We start from the raw sequence: 17,829 nt of genomic DNA on the forward strand, positions 1-17,829 counted from the left end.
CTATATTTCGCCTAAAGTGGCCGGATTTATTACAAATAAAAATAAAATAAATTAAAACAACGTGCATTGCTCCAGAGTGCCTGTCAACTTTGTGATTTAGCCCAACTACCACGTCCAGAACAGCACAGTCATCCCACACCAAAAAAAAGTAGGCTAACCGGTTTAACGTGTAGGCGATCCGACAGCAGCTGCAGGCGAGGAATTTCAAGAATGATCTAATTTGTAACTCCATAATTCTGTGATATTATGTTCAAATATGGACATAAACTTGTTGGAAAATAAGAAGGATGCTGTCTGTTCCAGGACACGCCCTGTCGCTGGAAAGTGCTCTCTCCATCGCGCAGTCTAGCCTAGTCTACCAAATCTCGCAGGCTGTTTGCTTCCCTGCGTTTAATCCCATTAAACGACAGCCGAAAACTTTAAATACAGATAATATCAGGCTGTCAACCGGTCTGTTTCTCTCTCCTGCAAGGCTGCACCGGGGCATCTCCTCCGGGTTATCTCGGGAAAAGAAAAGAGAGGCTCTACCTACCGGGCATGTCTGCTAGAGGTGAGTATCTTTTGCCGCAGAAGCCTTCATAACAATACATATAGAGGGGAAAAGTCTGTTAATTTTGGGGGGAGGAGGGGGGTCTCGGTTCAAGGATGGATGCACTGGAGGAGAGAGCCCATTGGCGTCGTCTTTCGGGAGGCTCAGGCTGTGATAATGACACTGTTATTGTAAGTAGGTTACACCGGTACATAGCTGAAACTACAGCTTGCACCGCTGCAGCCCTCTGTAGACAGCCTGCAACTTCTTCTGTTGATATGAACACTCTGTTGCAGCCTATAAATAGATCACACCTTTTAAGAAAAATCCCAGCTGTGATAATGAACCTGCTTTGATTACTGTTTCTTTTAACATTTGATATTACCCTTAATCAGGAATTATGCATATTATTAGTTAGAGAATGCACACATTATAATTGTCTAAATTGAAAGTGTTGATGGAGGACTTGTAGCATATGATGTTTGTTCTTAATTGGTTGTGGTGCAGTAGAGTAGTGGAATTTGAGGGTCGCTGCACTTGGCGACAGGAAGTACCATCTTTTTGGAAACAGGTGCAAAACTACAAACTATGATGTGATGCAACAGTCTCAACCTGTCTGAGTGGAGAGGATGTTTTCATTTCTTGTCTATACCTGTGAACAGTGCAGGTGGAGCATGTTTGTACCCATCTGGTGGGCCTTTGTGGATAAGTGTCAGGTGACTCATCTGGCAGAAGAGATGAAGAGCCTCCAGCTGTTCCTGATATATGTTGTGATTGCGCCAGTCTGACTGACCAATTGGGAGCTGGATAGAAGCAGAGAAGTTGCAGTGATATCATGACCTCAAGGTCATTATATTAAATCTGCAACGGGATTCATCATGACAGGTCCAATCCTGTTATTGGATAAAACATTTAAAAAGAGGCTGTACAGTGTCACACCCCTTCAGATTATGCATAGTTGAGCCTGTGCAGCAAGACGGCTTTGAACTCCCTCCATCACTGATGCGGCCTGCCTTTCCTCCATGGCTGATGCTGGAGATCGATGGAGCTCAGAGCCCACCGCTTGCTTGACAGTCCCCCTGTGGTACATAGATCTGATTAGCCCGCTTAAGTCCCTGCAAACAGCCAATCATTATTCATGAGACCCCTGCAGCCTTTAGTTCCTCCAGTTGTGCCAATTACCTCTGTGTTGGTTACATGAATGTGAGGTTATGAATTTATTATCACAGATAAATCAGGTACACTGGCACAAAATACCAGTCTTCATAATAATATCAAACTAAATAGATATTTGTAATGGGCTAGGCTGAGTCAATACCTTTTCAATGGACTGGCTCTAGTTCTCCACTCGAGAACTCACACCATGTTTCACAATAATTAACCAGAGGACATTAAGTCTGTTTGTGCTGATAATAATTCAGATTATTTTTTGTGGATTGTGGAAATACATTTTCTTCTTATATTTTTTTACACATTGTGGAGAATCAGGTGTACGTCCCAACATTTTTGCCATGTTTCAACAAAACATTGTGATGATCTATCAATCTTTTAAGTCATTTTCAATCAAAATGCCAAACATTTTCCATGTCCACCTTTCCTAACTGAGCATGAGCAGCTTTTCTTTCACCTTTGGGATAGTGAATGTAATATATTTGGGCTGTGGACTGCTGGTTGGCCAAAACAAGCAATTTGAAGACATCCCATTGGGCTTTAGAAATTAATGATTTTCTGACATTCTCTGGAGAAACAACTATGAAAATAACCAGCAGATTAATCTGATTTATTTATATCCGATCAGCCTACAGTTTTATCCGTGATCCTCCTTTATCTTCATGATATCAATATATAGTTGCAAGTTCAGCCAACACTGATGTTGTATTATACCAGATATTTCAGCATCCAGCCTTTATAACAATACATATAGAGGGAAAAAGTCTCTTAATTTTGGGGGGAGGAGGGGGGTCTTGGTTCCAGGATGGATGCACTGGAGAGGAGAGTCCATTTGCATTGTCCTTCAGGAGGATCAGGCTGTGATTATGACACTGTTATTGTAAGCAGGCAATCTAGGTAAGCTCTAAAACACGTTAGCCGATTGAAACATTTTCCTTCAAACAGAAACAGGAAGTTAAAAAATGTCTCAAATGACTCCACTTTCATTTCCCAGTACACATTTATGATTACCAGCCCTTCCCCCAGTTGTCCAGCAAGCATCAGCCATTACTGTGCTCTCAGTCTTGCAGTCGCCAACCCCCCATCCCTCTTATCAGCACAAGGCCACGAGCTCTTACCTTGGTACTGATGCCCTTCCATTAGTCACCCCACCTTATAGTACACCCTTGCAGGCATACTGCTCCATGTGGACCTTTCAGTGTCGTCATATTTCCCGCACTGCTTTCTTTTTGTCTGCAGTCTCTAAACATGATTTCTCTTTTTTTTCTTCAACTTTATTTATTTTTTTTTTTTTAAATAAAATTATTAAGCTGGGGATGTTGACAGAGCACATGCTACTACTACTACTAGTAGTAGTACTACTGCTACTACTACTTGAGTCCTTTGTTCAAGTTCGTCACAGTTGTGGCATTTTAGGGGTGTCAAAGCATTTCTTATCAGATCTCTCCAACAGCACATTCTCCCTCTCGGTCTGGGAAATCCCCTCAAAACCTTCCACAGTTATGCAATTTAGCACAATCTGGTCATTTATTGTTATAGTTTGCTGTGCTGCTACCATTGGTTCTCTGCTGTTTGACTTGGACATCAATATGTGGGTGAATTTATTTTTTCTCTCGGCCCATTTAAGCCATTTATCTCTGCTCCACCGCAGAATCTTAAAACAACATGTTGGTCGGCAGAGTTCTCACATATGTGGGCCAATGTTGTTCATTCAGTTTTCAGTGACTCCTGGGCTGTTTGTTTAAGTTGGCATGTCATATTTTATATCTGATTTTATGGACATTTTTGGAGGCATTGTTGTGAAGTGTGTTGAATTTATGTATTTTAGATGTTACCTCTTTTGCTAATGAAAATGTCAGCTGATTTTTAGCAACATAAATCAGAGTTCACCGCAAGGTTTCAGTGTCAAAGATGTTAATGTTTAGGTCTGTGATTGCAATCAATATGCAGAAAAACTGTTTTATTTTCTAAAACGGTGCCATATTGAATTGTACTTATTTTTATTTAACTTTGCAGATCAGTATTTCTTATTAGTGTGAATGCAAGGCACAAAAAGTTGTGTCAGCCTAAATAAAATGAGGGTTACTTTCCTGCTGTTTCATCCCCATCTTCAATAGATTTGACTGTTTTCTGTTAGTTTTTTTTCTAGTAGTCAGATGTGAAAGTAATCATTGCGTCTGGATGTCTGGATAGCTTTAAATGTCTAGCAGCAAAGAAAGTCGTCTCCAGTACATCTTCAGTCTTGCCCTGCTCTGACCTCCTCCTCCGCCCCGCCCTTTCCTTGAGCAGGGTTAGCACATCCTGCCCACTGTACCTGTTACACTGCAGTGTAATCTGGATGATCAATGGTGGATGGAAAAGGAGGCACGGCACCACTCTGCAGTAACTTAATCTGATGCCTTATCCTTATCCGACCACTGGAGAGGGCTGCTCATGCTCCAACAGCACGACCCTCTGCATCAGCACTTTTCTCTGTCTGTGTGTGTGTGTGTGTGTGTGTGTGTGTATACTGTATGTGCGAATATGAGGGTGGGTGTGCGCGCGCATGCATGTGTCCTGGCAAAAGCCTGAATAATTGATGAGCAGGGGAAGGAGTGAAAGAGCTGCCGGACGGGACGGTGTGTGTGGGAGTGTGTAGAGATGGGGGAGAGGGATCCAGCGTTGCAGGAGCCTGGCTACGATGGGCTCTGCAACTACGCCCAAAAAATCACCTCCTGCTTCGGACTGGATGGTAAGACAGGGAGGGGGGGACAGATGAAGAGGAGGGGGTGTGTTTCTTCTAGTGTGAAGCAGGATGCGGAAACGGCAGAGGCTATGAAAATGTTTGGGATGTATTTTGTGTGCGATGCTAATCTTTCTGTGTGTGGGGACAGCAGTCTTGTGTCCTGAGCATGTTATGTGTTGATCTGCGAGTCGTTGTGTCAAAGCTACCACAGAGGGGATGACAATTGGAGGGCAGTGCCTCACTGCAGCAGAATAGCATGTCCTTAGCTACCCTGAGGTCCATGTGTCTGCATGTGTGGGTGTAAGAGTGTACGTCTTCTTGCTTATGCCTCACTATCACACTTTATCTTTGCTCTGGAATTAAACACCGGCTTTCTGATGAGGGAATGAAAGCAAGCTTGTAAGCGGGACCTGAATTAAGTCAAATTCATTAATTACTGTGTAGATGTAAATAGAAGTTAGCCAAGCTCTAGCCATCCTGTCTCTGTGCACCCTCTCAGACATAGAGGAAAATCATTAAATTTGAAGTGCAGGCCAAGCCCGATATCTCTAGACTAAAAGGATATTTTGTGCTTTGTCATTGTCTACTGTGCTTTCAATCATGCCTGCGTACCTCAGTGATTTATTTAATTTCCTGGGAGAATGTAGATAGCTGTGATTACCCTCATCTGTTTGATGAATATAAGATGTCACGGAGGGTTTTTCTGTTTTATGTTTCCAGTCATTAATCTGTGTGTATGTATGTAAGAGACAGTCCTATCTTCGCAGCACTGTTTTTTCAGTTTTAAAAAGCGTTATGTTTTCAGCTAGTTTAAAACAGCACTGATGTGGGGTTATCTTGTTTTTGAAGAGTTTGGTCAGATTCTCCCTCTGCATTACCGCTTTTCACCTCCCACCGGGACATGTTTATGACTCAAATTTTACCTCACGCTGAACTCACATTTTCAAGGAAGGTCAATGCATCTTTGACTCAAGAAATAGCGCTTGTAAAAATTAAATAGCTTTGTGTTGGGTTATACAGATTTGGCTTGTCAAGGAAACACTCTGGGACTCTTTGCAGATGCACATTCATCCCAACATTAGACTGTTTGAAGATTAAAAACTCAGAACACATCTCCTTACAAAACATCCTCCAAAATACAATACCCCATGATTTCAGCGGATAATAGAGAGTCACTGCTGGTGTTTCCACTTCAGTGCTGATGGTGTCTTTTATTGTGAAGGATCCTGCTGATGATTAACAGTGGGTCTCTGAATTGTTGGCTGGTGAAATGACCTTGCTGGCTGTTGACTTTGGAAAGGACTGGCAGACTCCTAAGGCAATCTAGCCTGAAAGTATGTCTTGGATCACTGTGATACTGCAAACTGATACACACCCATTAGTTTAATGCAAAGCAAATTCATACAAAAACACACTTTATGAACGTAATAAAATAAAAATATGCTGCTAAAATGTTCTCTCAAAGAGGATCTTGTTATTTGAGGGTGCTGTGTGCAACATTCAGAGCATATCTATGAGTAAGAGATTGTCTGCATGCGGCTCTCAACATGGAGGTGGCTGAGCCTGCAATAGTGCTAGTAGCATGAGCAGTGCCAACAAGGACAACAGTGCAGACAGAGCTAACAGTAGGTTAGGAGAATGTCAGGAGAAACAGATCTTGATATCGTCCGGATTTTACCTTTAAAACATGTAGCACACAACAGGAAATTGTCCGTGTCATAAATATTCTCACCTACTGAAAATACTCCGTGTAGTTTAGGTGAAGGGTGGCACCTAGGTTGGTTGCGGGAGCCAGGATATGACGTGGATTACACCGCAGTCACGTAGCCAGTTTATGATTTGGCCACAAACAGCAGTGTCTGACCGTGCCTTGACTTACCCCTGTTATGTCTGACGATTTTGGCTTCGACCCTTAGTGACAGAAGTTCTCGAATCTCGTCATCTCTCCAGTCTCTCCAGACATTTTCATTGCTATCGTCATGTCAGTGACACTTCTTTTTCACCCTCAGATGTTTGTTTTTCCACTTGCTCTCTGAGAATTCTCCAGACAATTACCTGCTCTATTCACACATGGGCTCAATCAGACATTTAATTGACTTTGTACAGGGCAGGGCAACGTCCATTTGATGGACGTTCAATGGATGGTCCATTTGATTACCCTCCAGGTAATGCCTAGCTTGTATCAGGTTTACAGTGCATGTATGAAAGAGGCAAGTGATAATGTGGGGGAAAACCCATGGGTGGGTGTTACACTTCCATGATGATGCCATTTGTTCTGCCACCGTGGGTTGGGGCAGCGTTATCACCAGTAACCACCAGGTGAGTGCAGTGCAGCCAGTGGGATACACACACGCAACAATATGCACATTCAGCTGGACCGGAAACCAAAACAAAGTACAGAGAAGCTCGGATTACAACACATACAGAGGGAGCATGACTTCATTCTCTGCTCAGGACGCCATTACTCTACTATGTCTTTATATAGCAAATAGTTGTTTGCTTCTGTATTAATGTTCTGAATGTCGCACACAGCTCCTTTAATGACTTATTTTTACCTAAAATGGAGCACACAGAAAAAAAAGACATGCTTGCCTTTTGAACGGTCTGACAGAACTTTATCTCCTCCTTGGACATATGTGACTTAGCAGAGCAGTGATTGGGATACACATGAGTCACATTAGGTATAGAGACTCCCACCATACACTGGGCCAACCTGATGCAGAGCCACCTAACCCCACCCAGAAGATAATCATAGGCTCGACGTCAGCTCTAAGCTGCTTAAGGCACTAGGCTGGTTGGGCTGAAGACACTCATAGTGTAAGCTTCTTTCCCAGTTTCTCACTCTGCTCTACCTGCAGCAGAGTGCTTTGTCATAAATGCTGCCTGCCGTTCGGCGTCCCCACCTCAAGGTGGACATTAGCGCTCCCCGTCTTACATCCACTGCAGATCTGAAGTGACAGGTGGAGGGATCGAGATAGGAGGAGTTTCCACTGGAGGCCTCATTGGATTTTGCCATGACTTTATGATGAGCTGCTGCGAAGTCGCCCACCAAGCTCTGGCTCCTTTGTTTTCATATTGTGCCTCTATGAACACCTCGTGTTCTTGATGTCCAAAGGGGACCGGATTTTAGATCGGGTCTAAGCCTGACCCTGGCTGACGTCTACCTCCAGTGCTTCACCCATCCCTGTGGGACAGTCAAAGGGAAGCAGGGCGCCATGCCCACTTTGCCGAATCTCAACAGCCTGGGCAAGCTGTGCAGCTCCAGCCGCAGCCACAGTGTCGACCGTGTCCGGGTGAAGCGCAAGAGCTCAGTCAAGCGCATGTCCATCATTGAGGATGGGCATGTGGCCGAGGTCCTGTACCTTATTCCTAAACAATACATGGAGCAGCTGCCCTACCTTGACCCAAATGAATATTATCTGAGTGAGAGGCTGAACGAGGTCGCTACAGGTAGGACAGGAGTAAATATGCACCTGTTTGAAACATCTTTTACCCATCTCCCATTGCAGCCATCAATTCTAGCTGTGGCTGACTGCAACACCGCTCAGCGTTAATGATGATTACTTAATCAATGAGTAAAATGCATGGATTTACAGGAAGTACATCGTTCTTCTTTTAGACACTTTTAATTGAAGTTACATTTCATTTTATTATCCCCCGTCTTGTTCCATCTCCTCTACTTGTCCTCCCTCCAACAGTTGTTTGTTAACACCATGAGGAGCTGTTGTTTTGGTCCTGTATTGCAATTTGGCTGCTCTGCTTTGCATATCATTTGCGAGTAGGTGTCTCAAAGTGAATTGGTTAGTTGCTGCTCAAAGATTACTTCATTTTAATTGGATGACGGTGACCTGTCGAGACTTTCCACATCTGACCTGTGTGTAGAGCTCCTGCGCGTGAGTTACGCAACCCCAACTCCCTGACGCCAAAAAGTGTTTCTGCAAAAAAAGTCAGGAAATTAATCACCGTCCTCTCCATAGTTATATAATGCAAACCCATATGCAAGGGCAGACCTGCTGCATTTTGCCAAGCAGCAGTACATGAGGAAGCAACATGGTGGCTTACATCAGGATTACAACATGGGCATGAGGACAAATCGAGATTTTCAGACCTTATGTATTCTCTGACTGCGTGCCAGGCACAGTAGTAAAAACTCATCATTGCTTGGTACTTAGTTGGTTGCAAATACTGCATGGAGCAGCAACTCCTGTTTTGGAGTGAAAGTTTGATTTTGACTTATAGCTAAGGTTCAAGGAAGCTTTGTGTCTGCAAACTGACCCCAGATCAAAGATCACAGAGGTCAAGGCTTATGTTATCCATTTCATTCCTTTAGTGGCGGCTAAGATCAATCAAACGGTGACAGTGACAGTCAGAAGCTGCTCATGTTAAGTGAGGCCAAGCCTGGGTCATTTGACTGCTGCTTTCAATTTTTGCGCTGGAAAAAGTCTTCTGTAAAAAAAAGTTGCAAGACTTTCAAACTAGCAGGAACAATATTCCTCATTTTACTCACCCTTAACCTTTTATGAAACCTCATCAGTGTTGAACCGTCAGCCCTAAACAGCTGAAACAATGTGTTCACAGTTTTCACACTGCAGGCGATGCTGCATTATTTCACAAGTTGCTTTTGAATGTGAGTGGCATTGATTCTACTCCCGACTGATGTCATCCAGAGGTCACCAAGTGTTTGACGATACTTCAAAGAAATATGAAAATAAGTCAGCAACCCAAGCTTCCTGATTGTAGCTTAGACAATGTGGTTTTTATGTTTTCAAATTGTTGACATGCTCACAAAAAGGAAAAAAAAAATGTTGAATGAATGTTACAGTGAAAACATTTATTCTGTGTAGTCAGGATAGCTGCTGCAACACAGGAATGTTAATGTGGCATGATTGAAATACACTTTGAAGAAGGTTGCGCAGAATTGCTGTTCAAAATGTTCTCATTGTGTTTTGTAACGTGTTTTAAAATAGAAACAAGCCCGTGAAGTGCTTGTCATTACCCAGAGATAGAAAGGCAGGTCTGTGTATGCTATTCGAAAGAGTTGGGGCGTTCATTCTGGTATCAGTATTTTACAAATATCATGTTATGTGTCTGTTAGATTTGTAAAAATCTGCAAATCATCATCCAGTGAATAGGGTGTGTAGCTAAGAGTATTTACCCGTGTATATGTGTGTGTGTGTGTGTGTGTGTGTGTGTGCCCGTGGTTGTCTGGCATCCTACAATCCTAATTTTAATCCCATGGATAACTGTGCAGTATATCAACACAAACTGCAGTTGTTTACTGTAAATGTGACCTCAGTCTGGCTTCACCACTCAAGGTAATTGTCTATAACACTGTAAATCAAACAGCCCTAATCACTGTCTATAAAACGCACGTGCGTAATGGTAACAGTGCTTAATCTGCACTGATACGAGAGCTGTGAGGTGTATAGTCCTCCAGCCAGGTTATTAATGGACGGCCAGACATGGATGATCCATAGGTGAGCCAAATACAGTAGAAACCTTTCATCCATGGATAATAGGCTTTACTACTCAGGAATTGCTCTTGGCAAGCCTTGTGTAGCATGAATGTCCAGCAGCTCCTACAGAGATTATTAAAAGAGGCAAAATTATAATAGGTCCATTATGAGAAGACACAATAGCAGGACTTTCTTTGTGTTGCATGTTAGCAGCCACACTGTAAACCTCTAATTTTCTTAAACGGTTTTTGGCCAGCTAACGTTCGGAAAACAGCTCTTTATAAAAAGCCACTCCAACCTTTGGTCATCATCACAAACTCATTACATATTCCTCTCCCTTCATAATAAAAAAGGGTGGAGTGCTGGAGAAATATCCGCTAACTATTTTTACCATTTGCCTCACTTGGCATGTGTCCACCTCCCGATGGGAAGAAAACGCCCCTGTGCAAAGTGATGCACGTCGCTGGGCATCCAGCAGGTGGCACAGTTGACACTGCAGTGGGTGAATGCATTATGAATGCATAATGGGGTGCCTGCATCAGCAATTACAGAGGTGGTGCTGATGCAAAACTATTCCTCCCCCTCAGCCACAGAGAGCGGTACAGCAAGGCTTCAGCATGCATGGGACAGATGGGTCAGTGACCGTGTGGTCCCAGATTGCTGCTGGTGTGACATGGATGAGTGTTTTCTGAAATCATGTTTTCTTTAGCTCACACACTGAAGTGTCTGCAAACATTGGACTGGTCCCCTGCTATGTCTCCGCTGGGTGTCAGTGGATATTACTGTTCCCCAGGAAGCAAATAAGAAACTTTTTTAACACGTTATATTGTGGAGCTGTTAGTCAGGCTTTATTGAAGTAGTATTTGTAAATAATTCCATACATTTTGTTATTAATGAGGTTTAACATATAAGCAGTTATAGTGATGCACAGGTTGTCTGTTACATTATATTACTTTGTACAAAGAGCACATACTTACAAGAGCTGACAAGAAATGTCAATCTTTAATTTGGTCACGTCAGCAGCAGATGATACAAGAGCTGGTGTCTCCACTAGGCTCAGCCAGGAACGTGCTCTCCCGTGCTCTCTGTAATTGGATTTCAGACTATCCACTGTAGTTATTAACACAAAGCCTATGCCAAAGATCACGATAAGTCTGGCCTTTGACCTCAGAAGGTCCCTCTTAACCTCGCATGCAGTCCTCATACAGTACACGGCTCTGTGATTCTTATCAACTTAGGCTGTCACTCAGGGTGAGCCTGGCTTCACTGGTTGCCAGTGTGGATTTGATCTGATTAGATTAACTTCTATTTTCTATCAGTCTTTATCCGGCAGTGTAGATAATATTCTCAAAAAGTGCTTATCATTGAGGCAGCTTTTTGTAAACTGTAGATAATGTGTTTAATACATCTTTTATTTATGTTTAATTATTCATTTTGGTGCTTGGTGCTCTAACCACCTGCAGTCACCGTCACGAAAGAGCAGCGTTTTCAAGAGAAGTCAGTCTTTTACTTGCTTGCTTTTTTCTTTTTAAGGCTTTTAAGAACACATTTTTTTCATACTTGTCAAATACACTAATTTTTGTTAAACTGAACCAATCTTTCAGCGCAGCAGGCTAATTACTGCGCTGAAAAGAGTAATTGCTGCCCTGTTGTAGAAAGTCTCTGTTGAGGTGTGTGTTATACAACACAGTGATGTGGTGAAGAGGTATTCCCAGCAGAATTCAGTTTGGTGAAGTTTTTGTTAATGGAATAGAGTTTATCTTTATTTTTAGGGTGTCATAAATTCATATCCTAGCACACAGTTTACAGTGGAAGCTGATGTGGTGTGTTATGCAGACAAGATGTTATAACAGAAAAGGGCAGAAGGAGAAAGTCTGATGTAACAGATTTTATTTATGGTGGACTTTGTCACACTTTATCTATGTGTGTCACATCATGTGTGTATTACTGTGCTTAAGGAGGTCTGGGTTTTTTTTGGAATTTTGGGATAGTGTTTTTGGTCACAGAAGCAGCAGCAGCAGCCACCTGGTTGCTGCAATGAGGAGGCGGCTGACACAACAGAGGGGCTGAGTGAGGGAGCAGCAGGGGAAGGGGGAGGAGGAGGTGGAGTGGGCAGAGGAGGAGGAGGAGGAGGAGGAGGAGGAGGAGAAGGATGGGAGGAAAACAGGCAGTCGGGAGGCAAACCCCACGCTGTAGCGGCTTTTTCGGGAGGAGAGCTTAGCAGCGCCTACACCTCTCTCCCTCCCTTTCTCTCTGGTGTCTGTTTTTCTGCTCTTCAGTCTTGACAAAAAAAAGGACCTAGCAGCTCCTGTGTGACTGGTGATCGATACCCGGAGCCTTTTCTGGTGCAGATTTACCTCAATTCCAATGGTCATGGTCAAAGAAAAAGGTATTGTGGTCAGAGTGTGTGTCTATATGTGTCATTGGTGTGTTTTTATGTGACTTATGTTGCTGACTGTCTGCAGTGTGTGTGTATGTAGATGTGCAGCATGTCCAGTTGGATTACCACTGCTGTGTCTGGCTGAATTAGACTGAGTTTGTGTGATTCCTTAGTCTCTGATTTGATTATTTTTGGATGTGTGGATGCAATCAGGGTGATATGGATGTGGCTTTCTTTATGTGGGTGTGTGTTGCTTGCAAGAAGCATGACTAACTGCACAGTATAAATGTGCCTCTTTAGTATATCAACATATTCTCTCTAGTAATGAACGTGCTACGCCCTTCTTCTTCTCAGTACTCTCCAGCAGCTGATGCTCGGGTTGGAGTCTGCTTAATTTGGCAGCGTCAGTCTTTATGTAAATGTATGTTGGAACAAAGCATCTGGCTCATGGTATAGGAGCTTGACACTAAAGCGGTAGGGGTGATAGTGTGCAGATTGTTGTAACAGTCTGTTTTCTCATGCAGGCTGAATATAAAGGTAACATGTAGAGAGGAGAAAAGTGGAGCACTAGTGTAGGGATCCACACTGCGCAGAGCTGTGGACCTGCGCTCTCTCTCTCCCTCTCTATCTCTCTCGCGCTCTGTCTGCAGCCGTTGCCATGGCGACCATCTAAAAGGTACACTCCATTGTTGTCAGCTGTGGCCTCATTCATAGTGTCCTGTTAAAAGAAAAAGATGATTGTTCTCCACCTTTAACTGAGGTCCCCCAGCTGTGTGAGATGATTTAGCTGAAGTCATGGGGGCACATTGCAGAGATATTAACATTCCCGGCAATTTGCTGGGGCATGTGGTCGTGAGCTTGACCACTGTTTGTCAGTATGACTCACAGCAAGCAGCTACATAGGCACAATTCTCTATAATAAAAATGTCTGGTTTGAATCCAAGAGAGCAGTAATAGCAACAATTTTCTTCCTTTCCTTTTGACTCTGACTTTAGAAAAAAAGACCACAAATATTTAATTTATAAGCATGTAACCTGCTGGATAAACATCACCAAAAGCCAACTGTTACATCACTGTTTTCCATATTAAAGTCAAGTGAACTGGAGCTGAACATGAAAGTAATGAATCACGGTAATAAGTTATCATACGTCACCATTTTACTCTCTCAATTTACCAGCTTGATACTCCTGTGTTCCAGTGCTTTCTAAGTTGATCCTCCAGCTCGTGTAGACAAAAAGCCTTCAGTGTGTGGGCATGTGATATTTTTACGTTCTGTCTGAAAATATTTCGATCCCCCCCCCCCCCCCCCAAAAAAAACCAAACAAACCAAAAAAAACCACGTTTACAGATTTTGTTTGACAGATATGAGTGTGTAGGTTTGTTTATGTATCTGACAGCGCGCTGGTGGCTGGAGGCGGTGTCCAGCTCTGGAGCTTGTTCTCTTGATGTGGATTCCACTGGCCACAAAGAAAAAAGAGGCCTTTGCCATCGAATTCCCGCGCTGGCAGAACACCCTTAACCTCTGGCTGCCACATGTTCACATCCCGCAATCCCTCTGAAAGTTTTCCGTAGACGTAACCCGCTGCCTCGCCGGCTGACTCTTGGGATCTGTCGGTGGCAGGAGACTCGTCTGGCTTTATTGTCCACATTTAGAGACCTGTAGTTTTCAGAAAGCTACGGCAAGTCTTCTGCGACCTATGATTCCGTCTTGTATCTCATCACGCCACCTGTCTGAGGCCAGGTGGGCTCTGTACCATCAGGCTGCACAGCTGACCAAATACTGAATTATACTGTATGCTCAGAGTGATGAATCATAATAAAAGGATTGCAGAGTTAGCATTTTGTCTGCTTGCAGGCGGTTGTCCTATTTTCAAAGCCAAGAACATCCTTGAAATAGTTTGTAATTTATTGGGGCCATGTGTACCCAAGGCAGTCTGATCTTGATCTACACGTGCTTCTGAGATTTGTACAACTAGTTGATTAATTTATGCTCTTCCCCTTTCTTGCGCTCTCAGCTTTAAATTGCATAAGAAGCCCTGCTGACCGCTCTCTGAGAAATTAGATAATCGTCATCACGTGTACGTCACCAAGTCCCAGAACTCTCTGCATTCACAAGCAGAACATTTTGACATGAGAGCCTGATGTCATGTGCCTGTGTAGCTGCTTCCCGTGATTTCGCAGAGTGCTGCAGACAACTGCAGTGGTGCCTCATCTTTGAAGCTTGCCAGTGTCTGCCCCCCTGAAAGAGGAGCTAAACCCTTTCACAGACATCAATGCATCACGCACTCTCATAGACACACACTGTTTGTACAGCTGGCACACAGGACCAGAATATACAGATGAGATAAGTGGTCGGCCGGGCAGAGACAGTCACTGACCTAAAATATACAGGCTATAACAACAAGAGCGATGTGAGAATCACACGAAAGAAACACAGACTGTAGCCATACATTGTGGCAGTCAACAAACATCCTCCCTGTCTGGCATCAAGCGGTTTGACTATCACAGGAAATACGACACAGGAGTGAGGGGCCGTAATGACCCGTCATTCAGAGGCAAAGAGCCAAGGCCTTCATCAGCTCCTCTTCTACAAACACAATGGCTTCTGCAGTTCATGAAGCCACCATTGTCTCCTCTCAGGCAACCGGCTGGACTGGAAGTCCCTCTGTCTGTTTATCAGCGTGGTATTATTATCATGTACCTGCCCAACAACAAACGCTCCGCACTGTGGCGTTCAACCATACAGAACAGATCATTATTCCAGACCCAGGTCCCTGGGGATTAGTTATTCAAGGTTGTGGGGGCCTGGTGGAGCCCGATAGGGTTCCCCCCCGCAATTTGTGCCCGTGTTTGAAGTGCTTTGTCTGGGACGGTGGTGGTGGGGCGGAGGGGCGGGGAGGTGGTGAATACAGCCATACATATTCATGGAGAGGAGGGTTAAGAGCCCCTTGTTATGTCTGGGTGATGAAGAGCTCCAAGCGCCCTCCCCCAGGCACACACTCATCTGATCACGCATGGGGATTTCATGGTGGGTATATTTTGTGCCCTTTGATATTCATTATGGGTCAGACCCCCCTTGAATATTCCATCCCAAACAACTGGTTGGATTGGATGGGTACTGGAGTTAAAAGAGTGCTTGTGTGTGTTTTTTGTCTCTGGAGCAGACACATCTGGGGCCAAAAGTATTGGAATGGATGCCGAGAGTGGAGATGACTGCTTCTACCACTCTCTTAATCTTTCTATCTTTGTAACAAACACACTCATACACACTAACATGCATGCACGCATACTGTACAGACACGCACTCCTTTGGGGCTGCTCTCTGTCTGTACTGGAAACCCTTCTCATCTGTGACTCTTACAGTAACAAAGGCGGTGAGCGACTGAATATTTTATTAGACCTTTTCGTCTCATCTATTGTTTAATTGAATTCCCCTTTTCCCAGTGCATTTGCAAACTACTATGGTTTTGCGTTCCTCAGGGTTCATGGTAGGAAATGAAGGCAACAAAGTCTGAAGCAAATCCCTCTCAATAACCTCGCTTTTTGTTATTTACTAGCGTGGCTGGGGCACGTGTTACAGGAAAATCTGTCCTCAGGGGATTCAACATGGCCTTCTTCACTTCCCTCCAGAGTATCATCTGCAGCCTTTATTATTGCCAACGCAGCTCGGCTCTGCTTAAATGGGTGGGGGGTGGGTTGGGATGTAGGGGTGGAGAGAGCAGCCCCCTTTCCTCTAACGCCTGGCTTTGGGATGCTCTGCTGGTTATTGTTCCCTCAGCACCACAGTTGTGTGTGTGTCTGTGTGTGCGTCAGTGTGTGTTCATTGTGTGTTTAGGCTCATATCAGTCACTTTATCCTCTGGTGATGAGGCAGGACAGATCACTCTGTCAGCACAGCCAACACATCCAGCCCAGAATGAGGAATGTGAGCAGCAGTCGGGAAAAATGTACTACTGTATATTTCACAGTAAGTTGCTCTGTGCTGAAGTTGCTTCATGTACCGCGTGCTTACTTATTTATAGCATTATATAATATACATTCTAGCAAATAAAGCGCCATTTTGCTCCCATCACAAGAACCCCTAAAGACTCACGAATGGATTCATTTCAAATCCATGCTATTGCAGTGAAATTGCTTGAAGTCATGCTTTTGTAAACATAGTCATAAGTGTGGAGGCCTGCTAAACGCCTGAAAGAGACCTCACTGATGGTTTATGTCCAAACAACTCCTATAAATGGTTCAATCTGAATCCTTTCAGTAAATGTAACATGTCTTTTGATGTTGGCTTCCCTCATTTGTATGAAACACCATCTAAAGTACCCAACTCAGCTTGCCACAGTCTCTCTTCCTCTGTGCAGCCACGGCTGAGGCAAACGCTCTTCAGTGGAGGAGGTGGGGCTAGGCTGAAAAAACACACAGCGCTCATAGATTCCCATCCAAAGCTCATTTTTTTAGATCCTCGGTGCATGTGATTCAAACATCTGCCTTGGATTTTTGTCAACTTGTTGTGACGTTAGCAATGTTGACTTTTCCATGTTGGGCCGTCCCCGTTGACAACACAACACTCTATGAAATGTTAAAAATAGTAAGTTGGCAGTACAAAGAGACTCAAAGAGAGATTTTGGGCATCACCACAAGGAAAAATATATACTTTAAAGCTGCTCTTATCAGTATTTTTATATTAACATAAAACAACTGCTGTGAAAGGTTTCGCATGTGGGAGCAAACCCACAGAGGAATTATCGCCACCTTTCTTTCCAGTTTCCCCCTCAGATCTGCTGAGCTTTTCTGGTGTTTTTTAACACATTGCTTAGGATTCAGAGCCTGCAATTGTTTTGGTTCACTGTCACCACTCTTATCAGCATTGGTGTCAGACAAGCAGGCAGCTGTTCTCAGCAAAATAAACTGTAAACATCCTCTTTATGCTACCAGCTCAGTACTGAACAGCAAAAGATAACAGCTAACTGGTAAACATAGGGAAGCATTTAGCAGTGAAAGAGCCAGATATTTCCATCAGGTGTTGATGGAGACCAAAAGCAGAGCCAAAAGTAGAGTGAATACTGAACTTTCATCAGCCAGGTTGTCAGAAACACAAATCCAAATCCAGTGGAGAGGCTCGTCAGCCTGGACAATCGTGTGCTGACTACGAGGAGGAACAGGTTGTCGGAAAAACATTTTGAGGATCCTCTCCTTAATAGGCAAAACATCTGCTTGAGAGATAAACACATTGAATAAGCTGGACGAGTCTGCTAAAAAGCCATGGAGTGATGAGCAAACAACTTGAGTGAGTGTGTATGGTCCACTGAATGCAGTTCATGTCATTTAAAAGTGTTTTTTTCCTTATTTTATTAAGCCTATTGATATATTATTTTGAGGCAGTTAATTACTTAATATTACTTATGCTCACGTGGCAGCAGCTCAATGCATTTAGGCATGTAGACATGGTCGAGACAACCTGCTGAAGTTCAAACCAAGCAGCAGAACGGGGAAGACAGGTGATTTAAGTGACTTTGAAAGTGGCATGGTTGTTGGTGCCAGACAGGCTGGTCTGAGTGTTTCAGAAACTGCTG

General features: G+C 43.7%; 1 protein-coding gene across 8 annotated transcripts in view; it reads left to right on the top strand.

Moving 5' to 3' along the window:
• The window catches only part of ablim1a (actin binding LIM protein 1a), a 52,621-nt gene that overhangs the window by 659 nt on the left and 34,133 nt on the right, over positions 1-17,829 (top strand). Inside the window, exon 2 of one of the 8 annotated variants that reach the window (XM_049601065.1) lies at positions 473-550. In XM_049601065.1, the coding sequence (XP_049457022.1) occupies positions 538-550 (13 nt within the window). In that variant the 5' untranslated portion in view covers positions 473-537. Of the gene's footprint in view, positions 1-472; positions 551-4,253; positions 4,431-12,025; positions 12,270-17,829 lie in introns of those variants that run through there. The other 7 variants (XM_049601062.1, XM_049601066.1, XR_007451341.1 and 4 more) reach the window with 7 other exon arrangements.

This window comes from Epinephelus fuscoguttatus, linkage group LG16, assembly GCF_011397635.1.
Source record: "Epinephelus fuscoguttatus linkage group LG16, E.fuscoguttatus.final_Chr_v1".
In the NCBI taxonomy this organism is placed as follows: Eukaryota; Metazoa; Chordata; class Actinopteri; order Perciformes; family Serranidae; genus Epinephelus; species Epinephelus fuscoguttatus.